The sequence below is a fragment of the Kogia breviceps genome, chromosome 5 (genome assembly GCF_026419965.1).
Source record: "Kogia breviceps isolate mKogBre1 chromosome 5, mKogBre1 haplotype 1, whole genome shotgun sequence".
Taxonomy (NCBI): domain Eukaryota; kingdom Metazoa; phylum Chordata; class Mammalia; order Artiodactyla; family Physeteridae; genus Kogia; species Kogia breviceps.
In genome coordinates this window covers 45,990,047-46,006,513 of record NC_081314.1, presented here as the reverse complement: position 1 = coordinate 46,006,513, position 16,467 = coordinate 45,990,047, and the positions used below count along the sequence as shown (strand labels likewise).

Genomic DNA, 16,467 nt, shown 5'->3' with positions numbered 1-16,467 from the left:
AACCCTTTTAGAACCCTCATAACAATCTTAATTACATGTTTCAGTGACTGTCTTCCTCCAGAGCTGTAAACCCCTTGAGAAGTCCACCTTATTCAGCATTGGGTCAGGCATATATAAGGACTTACACATTTGTTAAATGAATGAATGGCTTGTTGGATCCCTCAAGGTTCACTAGAAATGCTGTCAATTCCATGTATTAGTTTCCTATTTCTGCTGTAACAAATTACCACATAATTAATGGCTGAAAAAACATAAATTTATTACCTTACAGTTCTGTAGTCAGGTCTGTATTCCTTTGCAGAGGCTCTATAGGAGAATCTGTTTCCTTGCTTTTTCTAGGAACTAGAGGCTGCCCACATTCCTTGCGTTGTGGTCCCCTTATTTCATCTTCAAAGCCAGCAATGTTGCATCTGTGAACATTCTTCCATAGTCACATCCTCTGTGAACTCAGAGGGGAAAGTTCCTCTGATTGTAAAGATCCTTGTAATTAGATTAGGCTCACCTGGATAATCCTGGATGATCTCCCCATCTCAGCATACTTAATTTAATCATGTTTTCCTTTTTGACATGTAAAGTAACACATTCACAGTTCCAGGGACTAGCACAAGGGTATCTGGGGTGGGGGGCATTTTTCTGCCTGTCACATTGCGGAGTCTTTCCTTGCTTCTCTCTCTAACTTGACATTTACCCTTCAACATCAGCCAATCGAACTCTTCCCTAAGGAGCATCAGGAGTCTCCTTGAAGTAGGATAACCAAATATGGGCCAAACTTAGACACTTTTAAGCGTGAAAGGGAGTACCATAAACAGGTCAACAGGTGTACGCTGGTCTGACCGATATGGCAGAATGCAATGGATGTGTCACCGGCAGAGGCCCTACCCCGAATTGCAGCAACATAGTTATAGACTTCTACCCTCCAACCTGGTCTTTTAAAAATCAAGTAGATGTTGGGAGGTTTTACTTTCCTCAGAAGATTTATGCTTTAGACTGGAGATGGGACACTTTATCTGGCTCAGAAGGCTAAACAGAATCTTTTTCCTTTACAGTTTTAACAATACATAAATAACAATATGTAAACAACATAATATTTATATTAGGGACATGAGGCTTTATGATGTATATTGCATATATGTACATCAAATGTATATGCAAGTATATATCAAACTCACAATTTGACATTTGTCTTTCGATTTTGTTACTGATGAAGCCTCTTTTAATGGGTAGTTCCAATATACCTTGTAGCCACATGACAAAAGATGAAAAGAATTCAAGGTCAGGAAGCTGAGGATTGTACTTGTAAACAGTGATTTTCAGCTTTGGGGAGAAAGGAAAAAAACATGCTAACATAGGGATCCCATAGCTTTTCCTAAACCTTTATCTGATCAAGGTTTTCCATTTCAAAGTCTCTTAATCCTAGATCACAGATAAAGCCAGAAGATATTTTAGGAAATCATCTTGTGATCTTATTATACAAATAAGTTGAGCGTTGTACTCAAGGTTAGTTATTACTTTGCAGTTGTGTGGCTTTCCAATTCTATCATGTCCTTGACATTTTTCTCTGTAAGAGAGCTTCCCCCTGACCTCACACCTTTTCTTTCCTTTTCAACTTCTTATATTTTTATATATACCACTATGGACTTAGAATTTTTATTTTTATTTATTCGATGTGTTGTCATCTGTATTCTTTTTTGATGCCCAGATTGTCTCAGATTTGGTCAGTGGGAGTCCCTTTAAGCCACTACTTTTGACCTATCTCCATCAGCCTTTGAGTTCTTTCTTACTTCCTGGCATAAGATATTTCAGGCTCACTTGTACTTTATGTGCCCCTGATCTGAACTGCCATTTCTCTGAGGAGCTCTGGTTCCTTTCAGTGAGGTATCATATTTAGAAACCAAGATCTGGGCTCTAGGTGCACTAGTTGCTACTGGGGTGTCATTCATTGCTTCTTAGCCCTTTTAGTTTCCCTTTGGCATGTCCCCTTTTGCATTCTTTTGTTCGGCCGAGTAGTATTTCACTCTGGGAGTATACCTTTTTCTTTTTTAACCAGTCTCCAGTGGAAGAACGTTCAGGTTATTTCCAGTATTTTGCTATTACAAATAATGCCACAATCAATAACCTTCTACATATGTTGTTTTAGATCTGTGATTGTCTTCAGGGAAAAATTTCTACAAGTGAGATTGCTAGAGTAAAAGGTAAGTGCACCCAACTGGATGAGATTAACTGTTTTGATCAATTGTCTGCCATATTTAAAAGGAAATGTCTAATTTGAAAGATTTAACATAAGGAGAAGTTTAATAAAAAGTTTCAAAAGAAGGTAAGTACAAATGTAGCTTTGTTGGATAATGCAGGATTCTCTACAGAAGTCATATTTCTTTTTCCAACAGCACTGGAAGAAATTATTCATTTTCTCACTGTTTCAACCAACAGAATTACAGAATATGATATCAAACTTTTAGATTTTTGCAAACATGATAGGAGAAGTGGTATCTAAATGTACTGTTAATTTGCATTTCTCTAATAGTGAAGCTGGAGATTTTTTTTTCATTTGTTGAAGGATGATTTGAATATTATTTATTGTTAACAGTGTGTGTGTCTTTTGTATATTTTTCTACAGAGTTTTGGTTCTTTTTCTCTTGATAAGTATTCTTTCAGGAACATAAGATATTTATGTATGATATATATTGCAAATATTAACACCCAGTTTGATAATTGTATTTTGACTTTGATGTTTGCCACAACATTCATTTTTACGTAGTCGAATTTATCAATATTCTCTTTTATTATATCTGGATTTTGAGTCGTAGCAAAAACTACTACAGATTTTGGCATTAATTTTTTTCCTGTCATAAGTGATTTGAAATTTACAAATTTAACTACTCAAACTACTCATGTTGATTCTTCAACACATAAGGCTGTAGTCATCAGTTATCTAATAGCTTAAAGTTTTTACATCTCTTTTATTCCTTATTTTTAAAGAATCCATTTAGAATAACCTGATTTTGACCTTTTAAAAAGCAATTTGACAGTATGTATTGAGGCATAAGACTTTGCAACCTTGAAATACTATCCTAGGGGAAAAAAATCCTAAACCCAGAACCTAATACAGTGCCTGGTATTTATTAAGTATTCAGGCAATAGTTGCAGAATAGGGGAATAAATATGAGGGAGGGAAAATACACGCATGAAGATGTTTGTTGCTGAATTATTTACATGAAAAATTGGCTGCAACCTAAAAACCAATAGTAGAGAAATGATTAAATAAGCTATGGTTTACCTACTTCATTGAAAATGATGTAACACTGAAATGGTGGTTCTGAAAGATATATAATAATATGGTGAAGCTATATAATATATGGATGTGATGATAGATGAAAAACAAATTACCAAATTATCAAAAACGATCTATTGAATATATACACACATTGAAGAAAAATAAAGACTGCAAGAAAATGTAGCAAAATGCTAACAGAGTTGTATTTTCCTATTTTCCAAACATTCTACTTCTTTTTTTTTTATTTTTTAAAATTTATTTATTTATTTATTTATGGCTGTGTTGGGTCTTCTTTTCTGTGCGAGGGCTTTCTCTAGTTGTGGCAAGCGGGGCCACTCTTCATTGCGATGCGCGGGCCTCGCACTATCACGTCCTCTCTTGTTGTGGAGCACAGGCTCCAGGTGCGCAGGCTCAGTAATTGTGGCTCACGGGCCCAGTTGTTCCGTGGCATGTGGGATCTTCCCTGACCAGGGCTCGAACCCGTGTCCCCTGCATTGGCAGGCAGATTTCTCAACCACTGCGCCACCAGGGAAGCCCCCAAACATTCTACTTCTGATGAAAAACTAAAAGTGTTTAAATATTCATTGTCTGCTCTCTAGCTGTTCTTAGACTCTGAGTGCAGCAATGGAGAGATCATTTGAGAATGTGAAGTAGGCCTTAGAAGAGAATTACACAGAGGTACACTACAGAATTCTCTCCAAACAACTGGCAATAGGAGCTTGATTATATACAAAAGACCACTGTAAATGCTTTCACAATTTTAGGTGGCTGTGTGGTTTTGAGTCTCAGCTCTCTTAAGTGAGGATAATAATGGTGCTATCCCGTAGAGTTAATGTAAGTATGAAATGAGATAATACATATAAATGCTTAGAACAGAACCTGACCAACAGTGAGTGCGCACTAATGTTAGCTGTTTTGGTTTTTGGTTTCTGGGTTTTTTTCTTAAATTATAAAAACTTGGTTACAATGCCCCCATGTGTCTGTACATTGCAATATTTCTGGTCATTAAAAGGATTTCTTATTACTTTAGATCAATGCATTTGAAATGACAGTTCTAGGGCCATGCATTGTCCACTCATGTTTTATATAGACTCTGAAGATTAAACAGCTCTTTTGAAAATAATGTTTTATCCCCTGAATATAAAAGTAACACATGCTCACTATATAAAATTTGGAAAGTACCAAGAACTATAAGGAATTATAGCCATCTATAATGTAACCACCCAAACATTTTGGTGTGTTTTATATTTTCTATGTACATATATATACATATATATTTATGTGTGTGTATAATATATATATATGCTTTATTTTTACAAATTCAGGGTAGTGTATTTTTTTACACAGGAATGAATTTTAGCATAAATGTAAAATGTATATTTTACTTTAAAACAAGAACAGAAATGTAACTATGTAGATAATGGAGGTTATCCCATGGTAAACAGAGGATTGCATGTCGTTGTCACCAGTCTCTCATGTTTCCCATTAATAGTAGGTACATTGAACTAGAGTGGAAAGATGGCTTAAAAAATGCTTTAAAGTGAAAGAAAATCCAACCTGATTTAGAAGTACAATGCCACTTATGTATAACTTGAGGAGGGAATTATGAGAATCAGTTTGTTGTACTAAGGAGGCTTTCCTCTTCCTCTTTTCAAAAATTTATTATTTATTTATTATTTTTTTAGCTGCACTGCATGGCATATGGGATCTTAGTTCCCTGACCCGGGATCAAACCTGCATTCTCTGCATTGGAAGTATGGAGTCTTAACCGCTGGACTACCAGGGAAGTCCCTCCTCTTCTTTAATGTACTAATGAGTTGGTAGCAAATCTCTATTTTAAAATTATTTATTCTCTGTATATAAAATGTGGCATTTTGTATAAGAAATAGGAAAAAATAAGAATGTAATTATATGTATTTGATTAGTTTTGCAATGAGAAAACAAAAGAAGGATAAATCAGAAACTAATGAAAATAGTTACAGGTTAGGGACAGGTGGGAAAGGCTAGGATGTAAGCCAGACTTTTCTGAATGTACCTTTTCATACAGTCTTCACTTCTGAGGCATGTAAATATTCTATGAATTTGAAAATTAAAATTAATATTAACTCAAAAGATAAAGAAGAATCAAACCTTAAAATTGAATACAAATAGCAAAAATCAACCAAAATCAATATCATATTTATAACATAGGCACAGAAAAAATTAATTAAAGTAACTTTTGAACACAGTGCTGAATAAAAACAGAAAGAACTAAAAAGAAGTCTGGAACTTTCCTGAGTGGGTTGATTAGAGATGGCAGTTTGGTATAGTGATTCTGGAAGTACGTTGTTGTGTTGTAGCATAATGCAAATGAGTAACTGTACTGATGCTTTTTAGAACCAGAGTTTTTTTTTTTTCTTTTTTTTTTTTGTGGTACGCGGGCCTCTCACTGTTGTGGCCTCTCCCGTTGCGGAGCACAGGCTCCGGACGTGCAGGCTCAGCGGCCATGGCTCACGGGCCCAGCCGCTCCGCGGCATGTGGGATCTTCCCGGACCAAAGCACAAACCCGTGTCCCCTGCATCGGCAGGCGGATTCTCAACCACTGTGCCACCAGGGAAGCCCAGAACCAGAGTTCTTTGTAGAAGAGGGATACAAATAAAAATGGGGAAGATAAGGAAAAATCCTATGGTGTTGATTCAATCTGGAGGTATCAATATTATTTTAAAATATATATATAAAAGTATATAGGTATTTCCTTGCTTTTAAAGATATATATAGTATGTTGTGTGTGTGTGTATATATATATATATATATATATATATATATATATATATATATATATATTTCCTTGCTTTTTCTATTGAATGGGCCTATAAGCAGTGACATCCCAGTAACAGTGAGCACAGCTAGCACCATTATTCAGTTTCTAAATACCATTCCCCAGTGAAACGCACCAGGACTCCTGGGAGAAATGGTTAATTCCAGGTCTGAGGCAGCTGTGTAGGGAAAGTACAAGATGACTCAATGTCCTCCCAAACAAGGAATTACTCAAAGACAAATGGGGACATGTCAACAGAATACAGTAGAAGCTGGCTTAAAAGAGCTTCTCCTGGGCAAATTTGGGACAGTTTGAGCATTAAAAAGAATTGGGACAGAAATGGATCATAACAGTGTCAGTAACAACACAAATTCCAGGAACTTAACTTCATACACCTCCACTCCACCCACCCCAAATATTCTGACAAATAGGTCTGGGGTTGGGTTTGAGAATATACATTTCTAAGCAGCTTGCAAGTGATGTTGCTGCTGCTGATCTATGGACCTCGGTTTGAGTCACACTGATTGTAAAAGTTTGAATTCAAAAAGTGAATTCAAATCTGTGAGTCTAGGGCTTCCCTGGTGGTGCAGTGGTTAAGAATCCCCCTCCCAGTGCAGGGGACATGGGTTCGAGCCCTGGTCCGGGAAGATCCCACATGCCACGGAGCAACTAAGCCCGTGTGCCACAACTACTGAGCCTGCGCGCCTAGAGCCCGTGCTCCACAACAAGAGAAGCCACCGCAATGAGAAGCCCGTGCCACAACAAAGAGTAGTGCCCGCTCACCACAACTAGAGAAAAGCCCGTGCACAGTAATGAAGACCGAATGCAGCCAAAAATAAATAGGAGGGGGAGATTGCTTGCTTACAGAGAAAAGGGATTAAAAAAAAAGTAAGCTCTTTTTTACAAATGAATGCCAGCTCATAAATGTACAAGGGAAAGCAGGTTTAGCAAATCACCATTTTGCAGTTCCCAGTGTAATAACTGACTCAGGAAAGGATCATCAGTGTATGATAAAACCATTAAGAGAAAGGCTTTGGGGGAACAGAATGTTCATATGGTCTCAAAATATCATACTTACCATATCAAATTACTTATTTAGAACTGAGGGGAAAGTTATACTTTTACCATGGGGAAATCTAGTGGGCATTATCATAAAGGAAGTGATCAAATGGAGCGTCATCAATAATGGGATGACATGTCCCCTATGTGCCTCCTAATGGATTTAGTGGGAACTGTAACAACACCTAAGGAATATTCTTGCAAAAAATGTTTAACTTGAATTTAATCATGAAGAAACAGTCAGACAAATCCAGACTGTGGGACAGTCTTTTTTAAAAAAATTATTTATTTATGTATTTATTTTTTGGCTGTGTTGGGTCTTCATTTCTGTGCGAGGGCTTTCTCTAGTTGCAGTGCGCGGGCCTCTCACTACCGCAGCCTCTCGTTGCGGAGCACAAGCTCCAGACGTGCAGGCTCAGTAGTTGTGGCGTACGGGCCTAGTTGCTCCGCGGCATGTGGGACCTTCCCAGACCAGGGCTCGAACCCGTGTCCTCTGCATTGGCAGGCAGATTCTCAACTACTGCGCCACCAGGGAAGCCCAGGACAGTCTTTAAATTATCTGGACTGGACTCTTCAAAAATTTCTAGATCATGGAAAAATAGGAAAAGACAGGGGAAATATACTAAATTGAAAGTGATGACCAAATGCAATAGATCAGAGAAATTTAATGGTAAAAACTGTTACATTTAAATTGTTAAATTCATTATATGATAATACATGAGGTTTTAAAAAAAATATCTTGGAAATTGGAGGACTAGGTGCAGTAAGTGCTTAATCAGTTCCTCATTTCTTTAAAATAGTGTTGATAATATTTGTTATGCTTCCCCATAAGATTTCATGAGAACAAAATGAGATAATGTTTGTGAAAATACTACCCATATGGTTATCATCCAATAGCCAACTTTTATATTTGTGTGGTATTTTCAAGGTAAAATGTGCTAATCTAATCTACTGATAGTTAACACTATGCTAAAAATCTGGTGGACACTATATCCCATAATACGTTAAAATACTATTAGTCCTGCCAAAGGAGAGGTCTCTCTGGCTTCTGTCTTTCTGCTTCTCAGTCTCTGTCTGTCTGTCTGTCTCTCTGGAGAGAGAGAGAGCTCCTGCAAACAAGAGCAGGCCAGCCTGTAAGCAGGGCTTACAGAAGCCTGACAGATGATGTTTCCTGGGTTGTTTCTCCACATACTCCACACACTGATGCCTCTGCAGATTGTCCCTTGGTGCCACCTACGGGGGACAAGCACGTCAGGACACTCCATCTGAAATTCCCAGTCTTCCTTGGTTTGGCAGAACCCAATTTGTTCATCATCAGAGCATAACAATGTTCAGCTTTTTAAAATGACAAATTAATTTTAACATGTATCAGTCACTGCTGCCACTTTGTTTATTTGTCATTCTTTATTCTTAGGCCCTGCAGGCATTTTTTTTTTTCCACCTGGGAATACTTAGAAAATCAGATAGAAATATTTAACTGATATTTACCTTTCAGTTTCTAAATCTTTAACCAAGGAACATTTCAGAAGTGTGATTGCTATCTGTAGTGGTTGCTACAGGTCCATGGCAGCATGCTACATTGATAAATGTTTTGCCGTGCTACACATAGATAACAGAGAATAAAATGTATGACAATAATAAATATCAAGGCATGCATATTCACAGCCTCTTTCCTCTCACCTGCTAAGGAATATTTTGGTGTTGTCCATCTAACCTTTTTCCCTTCCTTTAAGTCTGGCCTTAATTAGGTAGAGCAGAATGAAGAGTGTACTCTGTATATGTGTGTGTGTGTGTGTGTGTGTGTGTGTCTGTGTCTGTCACTGTGTCTGTGTGTTGGAGAGTGTAGAGGATCATGTTGGGAGAGCAGAAAGGAAATGCCTAAGAAAGGAAAGATTGGTAAAATTTACATTGAAAAGAAAGCAAATGACTGAGGAAAGATAGATTGGATCCCAGGGAAGAAATGGGATAAAGCATGAGAGTGTTTAAGTTTCTTGGAGAATATTAGAGATTTTAAGGAACTTATGCTTATGGGGGAGAGATGTTGAAATGACAGATAGGAAAAAGCTACTTTATAAGTTTTGCTCTACATTAAGGATGTATCTGCTCACCACACCCACCACACACACCCAGTTTTCTGAAGTAAAGATTTTAATTGCTTTTCATTATTTGGGGGGACTGTTTTCTCTGAATTTTACATTATGCTAAGACTGGGCCACAAAGGGCTTGACTTAATTCAGACTACCAAAATAGTCAGGAACACCGGGATACATTTTCTATTCTGACATTTTCTGTAGACATAAGCTCGTGACCCCTAATTTTAAGATTATTAAGAAGGTTGTTTTTTACTCCCTCGCCAGTTTTACAGAGAAATAATTGGCATACATCACTGTGTAAATTTAAGGCACACAGCATGATAGTTTGATTTACATATATTGTGTGAAATGATTATCACAATGGCTCAGCTAACATCTATCATCTCATATAGATACAATAGACAGAAAAGGAAGAAGAAAAGGAAAAAGAAACAAATTCTCGTGATGCAAGCTTTTAGGAGCCTCTTAACATTTGTACCTCTTGACTACCTTTCCGCAGTTCCCCCTCCCCTCATTCTCTGCCTTTGGTAACCAAAAGTCTGATCCCTTTTTTATGCATTTAGTTTTTGTTTTTTGCTTTTCTAGGTTTCACATATGAGATCATACAGTATTTATCTTTCTCTGTCTGATTTACTTCACTTAACGTAATGCCTTCAAGGTCCTAGGAAGGTTTTTTTTAAAATCAAATAGGGAAAATGTTAAGGGACGATGCATTTAAGATACAAACTTCTGCTCTCTATAGGAGAACACAGCCTCTGGGCAATTAATAGCCTAGAGTTCATTATCTGACTCATTGTAAGAAGTTCCTAGCAATAGATTTCAAAAAGCTAGCAAGAATGCGGAAAAAAACAAAAACAAAAACCCTTTATTTAGGTGATAGGGATTTACAAAATATTAACATCAAACATTTTCCTCTTCATAATTTAAAGTTCATTTTTTTACACCACCCAGATATTACACAGGAGCATGGTGGAAATTCAATACCTGTAACAGCTGGAAACAGTCTGAAAGAATTCTGACTCTATTAGCAGAAGAATTCTGACTCTATTACTTAAACTTTTTTCCAGTAGTCATATAAAAATAATAAGGCAAGAATTTATTTGGTCTTAAATATGATTATTCTGAATCATCCAACATGCACAAAATTATAAAATTTTCATTCTCAATTATCATTACTACATAGTTAGCTTAAGTGCCTGGCCCCAAATAATATTTTGTACATATTATTCTGAGTTGTTTAATGGACTTTAGGTGAAATAACATTTCAGGAAAAGTTTGCCAACTCGGCAACTTGCCTTTCTCACTTGGCCTGGAGAAAAAATTACCCTTTCAACTTCATCAGCATCTCTTTCCCCACTTGGACCTCAGTTCTGCTTGAAGAATGCTAATATGTCTCCTCTTGATTTCATGTGGCTTTTCACAAATCCAGTTAACTTCCGGAACCCCTCCATCAGCCCGTCCCCGGTGACAGCACAGCAGGGCTGCACGTACCAGTTCCGGTCACTGCAGAGTTGCTTCACTTTGAACATTCTGGTGATATCCTCGGCACTCAGAGCACCAGGCACGTCTTGTTTGTTGGCTAACAGGATAACAGGCACATTTTTAATGTGCTCATTCTTCAAAATCTGCTCCAACTCTCGCCTGGAGTCTTCCAGTCGCTGTGTATCTGTACTGTCCACAACATATACCAGCCCATCGGTGTTCTCACAGTAGAGGCTCCACACAGTTCTCATTTTTTCCTGTCCTCCAACATCCCAGACCGTAAGTGGAACACCCTTTTCCAACTCAATCATCTCCACGTTGAAACCTACTGTTGGGATGGTCACAATATCCTTAGCAAGCTTTAATTTGTAAAGGAGAGTAGTCTTCCCAGCAGCATCAAGTCCCAGAAGAAGAATTCGGGCTTGCTTGGCTTTGGGGCTTTTAGAATTCAATAGACCCATTTTAGGCTTTTTTTTTTTTTTTTCTTTGAAGACCTTTTCTTTTGGCTGGAGCCAGTGTTTCCTCTCCAGGTCTTGCATGAAAATGTTAAGAGGAAAGAAGAGAGCAAATGCTTCATGTTATAGTCTAAGAATAGGAACTTGCATGCATTTATGTTGTAGCTTATCAACTTGATTATGGGCAAACAGTGTTTCATTTGCAGTCCCAACCAATCCTGAGGAATCAGCGATGTGAGTAATCAGCCAGTGTCATAGAAGCTCAAAGGGGAAATTCTTTGTAAGTGAGTAGGACTTAGGAGGGGCCTGCCTTTGTGACACTGCAGCTTGTTCCCTTCCAGATGTTGGAAGTCTAGGGTAATCAAAAGTTTGGATATGCACGGGAACATGGTTTGGTAGCGGGATAAAAACTTAACTTTATAGGTGGTTTGTAGAAACTCTCTAGTTATTTGACTACTTATCTTATCCCAGTTGTAAATAAGTAACCAGACTTCTGAATCCATGAAGAGAGAGTTTACCTCACACTGCCCTGAACAGTATCTTTAGTACTTTCCAGATTACTCAACAGGAAACTTTAAACCATCCAAAGTTATCTGAACCTTACTCCCATAATCATATAGAGAATCACTTCTTTAATCTTCTAGATAGAAAATTTACACTATTCACAAGACCAAATTTACAGGAGGGGGAAGTTTGTAACACAAACACTTTTAAAATTAGGCAGTCTGATTAAAGGCGGCAAATGAATACATATATTTATCTCCTCTCCTTCTCAAGACTCCACCAAAATGATGGTAAAGGAATAAAAAGAACATATAAACTCATATCTAGAGCAGGAGAGTCCATCAGAGGGTGAGAGATTTCAACAAAATTCTGGAACGTGGAATATAAATAGAAGATGAATGGTAACTAATGCAGCAGGATAAAGCTGAGGTTTGGAGTACTGATACACAGGATACAGAGGGAAGGGGCAAAATGAGCAAGTAAAAACAGAGGGTTAACTGAAAGTCTGAATAAGGAACAGAAAACACACACACACACACACACACACCTCTGCTGCGTGACAATTCAGAGTGAGATGTTACACCCTGAGCCAAAAAAAAAAATCTTATCTAAAGAAATTGTATGATGTCAGAGAAGAGACCTTCATGTTTTGACAGTTGGGAGTTTCCACCTCATAATGCCTAACTCAACATTTAATTAACCGATAGCCAACCTGGCAGTTGGCAAACCTCACTCATGTACATGGAGTTCCCAGTCAGTTTTCAGTGCACAGAGGTTTTCATACTTAATACATAACATGCCTCTAATATAATGAAAGACCAAGATAAAAATAAGAAGGTTTTAAGAAAGCTTTAACAGAGGTAATGCAGGGAACAGAAGAAAATATTCAATAAGTTCTAATTAATATTTCCATAGAGATTTGCAAGGATAAAACAAGAAATGGATGCTATTTAAAAAGCCACTCAAAAAACAAAAACAGAACTCTTGAAAATTAAAAACATGGTTTCCAAAATTTGAAAAGATCAATAATAGGTTAGAAGAAAATCCAGAAGTTTCAAAGTCTGACTTATAGGACTTTATTCTAGAAAGAACAGAAAATATGCAAAGAGGAAATTATCAAAGAAACAATATAAGACTATTTTTCAAAGCTAAAGAATAAAGTCTCCAGACTGAAAGGCTTCCCTCAATGCTTAGCAAGTTGATTTTAATTTTTTTTTAAACTTAAAAAAAATATATATATATATATATTTATTTATTTATTTGGCTGCGCTGGGTCTTAGCCACGGCACACGGGATCCTCGTTGGGGCATGCAGGATCTTTAGTTGCGGCTTGCAAACTCTTAGTTGCAGCATGTGGGATCTAGTTCCCTGACCAGGGATTGAACCCTGGCCCCCTGCATTGGAAGCACAGACTCCCAGCCACTGGACCACCAGGGAAGTCCCAGCAAGTTGATTTTTAAAAGAGCTATATGTACTAAGGCATAAAATATACATGGTTTATTTTTATTAAAACTAAAATTTTATTTTTTAAATTAAGTAGACTATTCTGGGTATAGAAAGTACACTTATGAAGAAATTATGTAAACCTTTAAACTATTAAATTCTTAACCAACTCCCTGTATCTCAGAAACCAGAGATAGCATTTTCATTCATTTATTCATCCATCCATTTATTCAGCAAATGTATATATTGATTGCCTACTGTGTGAACTACCATGTGCTAGATTCCAGGGAGGACACAAAGATAAATTAGACCTTCCCTTAGGTGGCTTTCATTGGGGAGAAGTTTAAAGATATGTGAATAAAAATAATAATACAAAGTTTTAAAAAATGTAAATGCTATAAGAAGAAAAAAGCTAGCATATTCTAGAAATTCAAAGAGTACTTCAGGATGGAAGGCATCAGGGAGATCACCCTAGAGAAGGTTCAACCTCAAACCAGGCCTTCTAGAGATAGGGTAGCGGAAGGGTATTTATTAAAGAGATGGTCTGTGTGAGCAGAGTCTCAGAAATGGGAAAACATAGGATGTATATGGAAAAACAACAGGATACAAGTATGCACATGTAGTGGGTTTTTTTTTCCTATAAACACATTTAACTATCATGAAAAAACCATCAGACAAATCTTGATTGTAGGACATGCTACAAGACAACAGACCTGAACTCTAAAATATGTCCATGCCATGCAAGGCAGAAGAAAAAAAAGGAACAGAAGAAGAATGATCTAAATTAAGATATATTTAAGATACGTGATTGGATTCTTTGTTCAAAAAAATTGATTGTTACTATAATTGGGGACATTTGATGATTATTATTCATATATTATTATATATTTGAACTGTATATTAGATGATGTTATTTATCAATGCTAAATTTCTTTTTTTTTCATTTTTAAAAATTTATTTTGTCTACGTTGGGTCTTTGTTGCTGCATGCAGGCTTCCTCTAGTTGTGGTGAGTGGGGGCTACTGTTCTTTGCGGTGTGTGGGCTTCTCATTGCAGTGGCTTCTCTTGTTGCGGAGCACAGGCTCTAGGCGCACGGGCTTCAGTAGTTGCAGCATGTGGGCTCAGTAGTTGCGGCATGCTAGCCCTAGAACACGCGGGCTTCAGTAGTTGTGGCGCTCTGGCTCAGTAGTTGTGGCACACAGGCTTAGTTGCTCCACGGCATGTGGGATCTTCCCAGACCAGGGATCGAACCCATGTCCCCTGCATTGGAAGGCGAATTCTTAACCACTGCGTGACCAGAAAAGTCCAATGCTAAATTTCTTGAGTGCAATGATGATATTGTAGTTACGTAAGAGGATGTCCTTGCTCTAAGGAGATATATGTTGAAGTACTTAGGGGTGATACCAGCAAGTTAATTTCAATTGGTTCAGTACACACACACACACACACTCACATCAGAAATATGGCAAAGGTCAGCAATTGGTAGTTTATGTGAGGGGTTTTGGGTGTTCACTGTACTAAACTCTCCTGTAGGTTTGAAAATGTTCAAAATAACATGTAGAAAAAAAGAACATAATTGAAATAAGCTAATCAAACTAGGCTGCAGTCTGCAGTAATGTAGAGAATAATTCAGCTTACACATGTGGTAAGACCATATTTCCCAAGATGAATTTAGGGATTGTGCACTACCATGTAGGCTCTTCTCCATCCATCTCTGGACTTTCAATAAATTGAATTTTAAAAGAAAATGTTTAACACTTATTTCATTTTAAACTTGATACAGTCTCTATGAGATCCACTGTCCATACTGGGGTAATACTTTGATTTGTTTTGTCTATAATGGGGATAATCATACATATATATGCCTTCACTCTGTTTCCCATTTGACCAATTATACCTTGTTTTCAGGATAGTCAACCAGATGAGGGGTTAAATTCTGGATGAATATTATATCCAAATGAAAATATGACTCTCTCTTCTGTAAAAGGGAGTAATTTCTTTCTCAATGTTAATTTTCCTGAAAAATTCTACAAATGTTTCAACATCCTTTTCTACTGTCTTACAACATTTATGGATTCATTTGTCCTGGCCAAACCTGAGGGAAGGCAAGGTGTTTGTTTTCTGTGAATCATTCCAAGATTATGCAAATAAAGGCAGGATTGTGAGAGAGTTACTGGCAAGCTCTGTGGTATCATAGGAAATTTGTTTTAAAATGCAGGAATGAAAGAAACATTTTTTTTAAACTTCTTACCTTGGAGATGGGAGACAAAAAGCCCTTACTTAGAAACTCAACCACGTACTGACGAAGTAAAGAAATAGAAACTCATCTCTTGGAAGAAAGTGGCAACTTATTCAATTAACTTTATTTTTTATAACTAAAGAAGAAAGAATGGGGGGGGTCGTTGTGTGACTTGCTTAGTTTATGCAGACTTGGAACATCCCTGTTTTTCCTATAATAACTTTTTGTTTGGTCTTTTTAAAAATGAACTTTTGGAAAATGGAAGTATAACATACATAGAGAAAAATGCAAAAATCATAAATGTACAGCTCAATGAGTCACAAATTGAAAACATCCATATATATACCAGTGAAACCAGGCTTTTTAATTTTCCATTTTTGCTGCAAGTAAAAATTCTAGACCTCAAGCATTTCTACACTCAGTTGTCAGAAATATACTCTGTTCTCGAACATGTCATGAGAACAACAGGTACTCATTATCCTAGTTGAGATTCTTTGGTGCTGTGAAAAATGATATTCCAATCCACGAAGCTTTTCCAAGTGCCATTTTTTTCCCAGGACAGAACCAGCACTTTCATGCACATCACCAAATGTGGAGCATATGGATAGACCACTGGATCTGAGTTCAAATCTAGCCTCTGGCACTTACTAAGTGCTGAATGGTGACAAAACCAGGGATGTTGTGATAGCTTATTATATTACATATAATAAATGTGAAAACACATATCACAGAACCTGGCACATGATTGATGTGAATTTTCTTCCTGTCTTCTCACAAGTTTTGTGTATTAGCTAACATTTAAAAATACCTGCAGTTCTTACTTATCATGATAATCATTTCATGACATATGTAAGTCAAACCATTATGCTGCACACCTTAAACTTGTACAGTACTATATGTCAGTTATATATCAATAAAACTGGGAGAAAAAAATTAACTGCAACTCTTGGTTCTGGAGAACCTAGGGGCAGGACAGGAATAAAGACGCAGATGTGGAGAATGGACTTGAGGACACGGGGAGTGGGAAGGGTAAGCTGGGACGAAGTGAGAGAGTGGCATGGACTTATATACACTACCAAATGTAAAATAGATAGCTAGTGGGAAGCAGCCACATAGCACAGGGA

At 37.2% G+C, this 16,467-nt stretch overlaps 1 protein-coding gene across 1 annotated transcript; it reads right to left on the bottom strand.

The window, feature by feature from the left end:
* Positions 1-10,584: 10,584 nt before the first annotated feature.
* Positions 10,585-11,163, bottom strand: ARL14 (ADP ribosylation factor like GTPase 14). The gene has a single exon (XM_059065023.2). The coding sequence runs from the start codon at positions 11,161-11,163 to the stop codon at positions 10,585-10,587; it is 579 nt and encodes a 192-aa protein (XP_058921006.2).
* Between the last annotated feature and the right edge of the window lie 5,304 nt (positions 11,164-16,467).

Bases quoted from the DNA above. Each gene is read 5' to 3' on its own strand.
- ARL14 (XM_059065023.2), bottom strand. From the start codon at position 11,163: ATGGGTCTATTGAATTCTAAAAGCCCCAAAGCCAAGCAAGCCCGAATT.